Source organism: Phyllobates terribilis, unplaced genomic scaffold, assembly GCF_046119375.1.
Source record: "Phyllobates terribilis strain yellow unplaced genomic scaffold, ASM4611937v1 Scaffold_4048__1_contigs__length_65869, whole genome shotgun sequence".
NCBI lineage: Eukaryota > Metazoa > Chordata > Amphibia > Anura > Dendrobatidae > Phyllobates > Phyllobates terribilis.
This window is the reverse complement of record NW_027366800.1, coordinates 35,806-42,371: the sequence shown is the minus strand read 5'-3', so window position 1 is coordinate 42,371 and position 6,566 is coordinate 35,806. Positions and strand designations below refer to the sequence as shown.

The window sequence follows — 6,566 nt, the reverse complement described above, 5'->3', positions numbered from 1 at the left end:
AACAATGAAAAACTCTAAGGTGGAGGCTAGATGAGAAAAAGTGGAAGAAGATCTCCCAGTAAAACCTAAAAGCTATTTATATGTCTTAGGAATTTAGGAAATAAAGAAATAAACAAATAAAGTTCAGAAATTAATTGGAATAAAATAGATCCCGGATAGAAAATCCAAGATTCGGTCGTTTAATACTTTCTGCCGCCAGCGGTCTTCTCCTCTGCAGACTTCTGTTCCCGCTGTTAACCACGGTCGCGGTAGCTACGTCCGTGGTTGCGGTCTTCACTACAGTAACTTGTATCTTCAGCTTTGGCTCCGGGATGTGTTGTCCGGCGTTCCTCGATCTTCAAGTACACCCATCTATTCTTGGCACTTCTTCACTCTAGCTCCATGGTATTGCCACAATTTCTCTCGAGCTTCCCACAAATCCACTTAATATACTCTCCAAGCCGGATTCCGGAAATGCGCTCCGCAAGGTCCTAAACACCAATAAATCTATGCTAATAACCGTTAGTTACACCGTATGGAATCTCTCTATCACTCTGTTGTGACGATTCCTCCTTCAGAGAAAACACTGGAAGTCATCTACGCTATGAGCGATAAGTTCGAGCTCACTGAAAGAATCGCCCTCATGTCTCTAGACTCCAAGAAGCTTTTGGTGGTTGATATATTTGGCAAGTTCTTTGATCAAGAACGCTGATTCGTTAAAGGGCTTACAAGTGAAAGAAGCCATTGGAACCGCGCTGAAGCTCAAGAAGGTGCTTGAGAAGATGGACATTAATGATGGCCAAGATGATGAGGATGATGATACACAAGTCGCTCTCATGACAAAGATGGTCAAGAAGTGGTTCAAGAAGAAAGCTGGACTAGGAGAGTCATCATCTTCAGCTAAGCGTGATCTCAAAGAGTACACATGCTATAACTTCCAGGAGAAAGGGAACCTTACTAAGATGTGCACTAATCCAAAGGTAGAAGCCACTGAAAAGAAGGAACTTTTCTCATCATGGGGAGAAGAAGATGATGAAGCTGACCTTCACAAAGGTTTCCAAGGCCAATGTCTCATGGCCGATACAGAGGCCCTTGCCTCTAAGGTAAAATCTCTTGGCACCTTTCCCAATCGCCTAAACTTGCTTGAAAAGAAAGACCTTATTAACATGATTAAGGGGTTGTTAGAAGATACTGCAACTTTAGGTCTCAAATTACTGAATATGAAGAGGAAGTCATTGAACCACGTAGTATGTGTCTAGGTCTGTCCACTAGGCTAGATAATAAAGAAAGGGTCTTAGTAAAATCTAGGGAACTGAGCTTAATGACGAAATCTTGCAAGGACTGCAATGGTAAGAAACTTCAAGGGGGACCATCAAAGAGCTTAGAGTCTAAGGTAGAAAACGACTTAGGGCTTATACTTGCTAAGATCACCGAATTAACTGAATCAATTAATAAGAACATGGTGAACCAAACTGTCTTTGTAAGGTCTAGACCGGGATTAGGATATGCCTCAAATTCTACTAAGTGCTCAAGTGCTAATGAGAAGCTCACTAGAGAATTAAGTAAAAAGGCAGAGACCTTAGACAAGACCCTTTAAATATGTAGAAGTAAGAATGAATTCTTAGAGAAAAAAGCACTTGAACAACCATCAGGGGATAACGATTACTGGTTTCAGGGGAGAAAGGCTCATAAGATGTATGTGAGCCAAACCCAAGGGAACGTAGTAAACACACTAGATCCTAAGCTTAAGGATAGAAAGCCCTTTGGACCTGGAAATGGAAAGTATGGTTATGTTAAGTCAATGAATGGTGCAGATTTGTGGTAACAATGATCACACTATACACTCTTGCAAGAAGAAGCAAGCACTAAGTAACAAGCCATACATGTCACCTACTCGCAATACACGTGAAGTGAGTAAATTGAATGATCCTTCTTACTTAGAGCAAGCCTCTTCACCTAAAGGCCAAAGGCTTGATCGTATCTCTTCTCCTAATACTAACAAGAAAGCTAAACCACCCATAAAAGCTGAGTTTTGATGGGTTCCAAAAAATTGATTGCTTATTTGTAGGAAAACTTAAGCAGCGAGAAGGAGATAAGGAGAGATACAAAGTTTTCAGGAATATGATGTTGGAAGCATATCATTTAGTGACAAGAGAGATAGAGAAATCACTATACATGGAAAGGTACATCTCAATGACAAGATAGAGATCTAGATGGTGAACTTTGTTGAGAGCCTTCGCTATAATCTCCTAAGTGTCGCTCAGATCTGTGACGAGGGACCAAACAAGGTGTCTTTCACTACCTTGAAGTGCTTTGTGAGAAGCGCTACTGGAGAAATCATTTTAAGGGGAAAGCAATTGCATGTATATATTCGAATTAGCTACACCCCAAAGAGTCACCTTTGCCTTGCTATAATAAAAGATCAAACCGCTTTGTGGCATCAATGTCTAGGGCACGTCAATCTACGCCTCCTACACAAGCTACGTGCAAAGGATCTAGTCTAAGGCTTACCTCTCATTAAGATAGAGAACATGACACATTATGATAATTGTGTCAAGGGTAAGCAAGTCAAGAGCTCGTTCAAATCTAAGCCAGTCATCACAACAAAGAAGCCTCTCGAGCTACTCCACATGGACCTTTGTGGGACAATTTGTGTTCAAAGCCCTCCCGGAGCACGTTATATCTTTCTGATTGTCGATGACTATTCTAGATTCACATGGACGTTATTCCTGTGTTCCAAGGATCAAGCCTTCTCATGATTCATCGATCTAGTCACCCTACTCGAGAACTCTTTATCCCTAAAGGTGCACACTATAAGATTAGACCATGGAACTGAATTCAAGAATGGTGATATGTTGAGCTACTGCATTGAAAGGGGAATAGCTCACAACTTCTCAACTCCTAGGACTCCACAAGAGAATGGAGTAGTTGAAAGAAAGAACAAGACATTAGTGGAGATGGCGTGCACCATGCTACTTCAAAGCGGAGTCTCCCCCTCACTCTGGGCTGAAGCGGTGAACACAGTGTGCTACATCACCAACATAGCCCTTCTACGACCTTCACTAGGAAAGACTCCATACGAGCTGATCAAGGGATATCCTCCAAGCATCTCTCATTTCAAGGTTTTTGGATGCAAGTGCTATGTGCTGAACAATGGAAAAGACAACTTGGGCAAGTTCGATGCACGAAGTGATGAAGCCACCTTTCTTGGCTATGTCCCAGCAAGTAAATCATACAAGGTGTTCAACCAGAGAACATGAACTTTTGAGCAGAGCATACATGTGGTGTTTGATGAAGGCACGTTCCATTCTCCTTCGTCAAATACTTCCTATCCATTCCCAGAAGTTGCCCTCGTAGAAGCACCTTCAGAAATTAATCGAGCCCCTCCTCCTCAAGCCCTAAATCCACTCGCCCCTCCATATATAGACTCAGTTCCCTCAGGCCCTGACTCAGATAGTGATGGTGAAGGGCCTTCTCATTCAGACACAGTTTAGACCACAACACCTCCAACGCCTTCGTCTCACTCACTGAGCCTAAGAACATCAAAGAGGCTATCCTTGATCCATATTGGGTGGCAACCATGCAAAAATAGCTTCACGAGTTCGAGCGGAATCAAGTCTGGCGCCTAGTTCCTAAGCCCTCCAATTGCACCATAATAGGCACTTGCTGGGTATTTCAAAACAAGCTCGATAACTCAGGAGCTGTGGTAAGGAACAAAGCGTGTTTAGTAGCTCAAGGGTGCAACCAACAAGAGGGGATTGACTATGACGAGACCTATGCTCCAGTCGCTCAACTAGAGGCTATTCGTCGTTTGATAACCTTCGCTTCACACAAGGGCTTCAAGCTATTTCAAATGGATGTGAAGACAGTCTTCCTCAATGATGTGCTCAACGAAGAAGTGTATGTGAAGCATCCCCCAGACTTCGAGGACTCAAAACACCCTAAGCACGTGTATTTTCTGGAAAAGGCACTCTATGGATTGAAGCAAGCACCAAGGGCATGGTATGGTTGTCTCTCTATGTACCTCCTCGCTAATAATTAAAAAAGGGGGACAAACAACAAGACGCTCTTCATCCAGGAACTTAAGGGTGACATCCTAGTGGTTTAGGTATATGTAGATGACATTATTTTTGGCTCCACTAACATGCCACTTTTAGAGAAATTCAAAGACGTAATGAGCATCAAATTCAACATGAGCATGATTGGGGAAGTCAACTTCTTTCTCGCCTTCAAGTGGTGCAAAAGGTTGGAGGCATTCAAATCCATCAACAAAAGTACTGAAGGGATATCATTAAGAATTTTGGGATGGAAAATAGCAAGCCCCTTTACACCACAGTGTCCACATGCACTAAGCTCGATGCTGACCTTCACGGCCCAAAGGGTAACGAGACACTCTATAGAGGTATGGTAGGATCTTTGATGTACCTAACTGCCTCTAGGCCTGATATTGTTTTTGCAGTAAGTCTATGTGCAAGATTTCAATCTGATCCAAGGGATTCGCATGTCGCTATCATCAAGCGAATCTTTTGCTACTTAAAAGGGACTGACAATTTGTGTTTATGGTACCCTAAGAACTGCAATTTTACCCTTGATGGATACACAGATGCTGACTATGCAGGTTATCTCGTTGATCGAAAGATCACCTCAGGTATGGCTCAATTCCTAGGCCCTTGCCTTGTTTCTTGGGGCTCTCGCAAGCAAAATTCAGTAGCTGTGTCTATCACTGAGGCAGAATACATAAAGACTGCTTCTTGTTGTGCTCAACTCCTATGGCTCAGGTAACAACGCAAGGACTTCAGTATTTTGATGGGCTCGATTGAAATAAGATGTGATAGCACTAGCACGATCAATATCTCAAAGAACCATGTGCATCATTCTCGAACTAAGCACATTGGCGTGCGTCATCACTTGCTTCGAGACAATGTGGAGAAGAAGAACATAGAGCTCACCCATTGTAGGAATGAGGATCAAATAGAAGACATTTCACCAAGGCCTTGAACAATGAACCATTTGTCAAACTCAGACTTCACTTGGGATTGACCCCCCTTCATTAAGCATCTCTCTCAATGTAAGCCTCTTCCCTTAAACTTATGTAAACTGTTGCTTCTTTTAAACTTGGGAACTTAGGAATAATATGCGCATGAACCTAGCATGTACTCCTAAAAGGTATACATCCTTCACATGCTCTGTGTGATGCTAAATGATAAACGCTTGCAAGGCCCTTCTAGGAGTGTACTATTGCTTGCTAAAATTTGATTCCTATGCATGCTCTTCATTTTCAAGCCATTAAATATAATCACAATGATTGCTTCTTAACCATATGATCAAGCCCCCCAGATATGATTCGTGCTTATGAGCTAGTCCCTTAGCCTACATCTTGGTGTCACTTTCCCTATGACCAAATAAACCACAACTGGGAATATTCACCGAGCTGACAAAGAGCCTATCCATATATGCTTAGCACTTGTTCTTTCTAAAAGAGCTTCTATGTCCCTTTGTGTGTGTGAAATTAGTATGTGCTTAAGCGAGCTAAAATATCCCACCAAGTATGGGAACTGAAACCCAACACTTTAAAAATGATGGGGACCGAGTAGTATAAAAACGACAAGCGCAGATAAAGATATACGTAGAAATGGGGACCGAGTATTCATGGGGACCGAAAAAAGGATAAAGGGGTTAAGCGCATACTAGAATAGGAACTGAGCATGGGGACCGACATAATCTTAGGGATCGAGCATCTCAACGGTCAGTTATTTTATAGGTAATCATCACTCGCTAGTTACCCAATGGCCATTTGCTTCTGAGAAGATCGAGGCGCCGTATGTGAACCAATTTAAAGCCATTGAGATTCGACCATTCAACGACCTCTATAAATACCTTCAGTCCTAAATTCAGACCCCCTTTACCGCTTTCACAATATTCATCCCTTACATAAATTCACTCTCTTCATCTCTCTCTCTCTCTCCCTCACAAAACTCACTTTCAATCTCCATCAATGGCCAATCCCTTGAACATCAGCGTAAAACAGTGGGCTGAGTACCTCAAGTACAAGGCGTTTATGGATAACATCGCCACCTCCTCCTCAGCACCGCCGTCCACTTCACAAGTGCCTTCTCCGATGACTGCAGCTCCTCAAATCCAAACTCCCACGGTCTCGGAGAAACAACCCACTCCACCGCCCCTGTCTTCACCACCTCTTCCACTTAACACACAACTCCTCTCACACCATACCTTACCTGCACCGATGGAGGAAGACCCGCAACCCAAGGAGCCCATCCATACTGTCTTTTCCACCACTCCAAAGGCCTCTTCCACTACCTCCACCGAACATACCCCAACAACCTCCATACACGACGAATCCAACCCTCATTCCCTCACTCACCTCTCCAAACCTGACCCTCACGATACCAGCCTCCCCTATTCATCAAGTCTCACACAAACGGCCTCTCAACATCACTCCCTCCTCCACCTCCCATAAACTAGCCAAAGGGCTCCCATCCAAGGAGATCGACACCACTGAAGGCGACTCCCCCTACTGTCTCCCTCTAGTGCACGGGAAATTTTCGATGAGGGTAGTGATCGAGCCG

At 43.4% G+C, this 6,566-nt stretch overlaps 1 protein-coding gene across 1 annotated transcript; it reads left to right on the top strand.

Moving 5' to 3' along the window:
- Positions 1–4,284: 4,284 nt before the first annotated feature.
- On the top strand, positions 4,285–4,761 carry LOC141248758 (uncharacterized). Its single transcript, XM_073669440.1, has one exon. The coding sequence runs from the start codon at positions 4,285–4,287 to the stop codon at positions 4,759–4,761; it is 477 nt and encodes a 158-aa protein (XP_073525541.1).
- Positions 4,762–6,566: the final 1,805 nt, after the last annotated feature.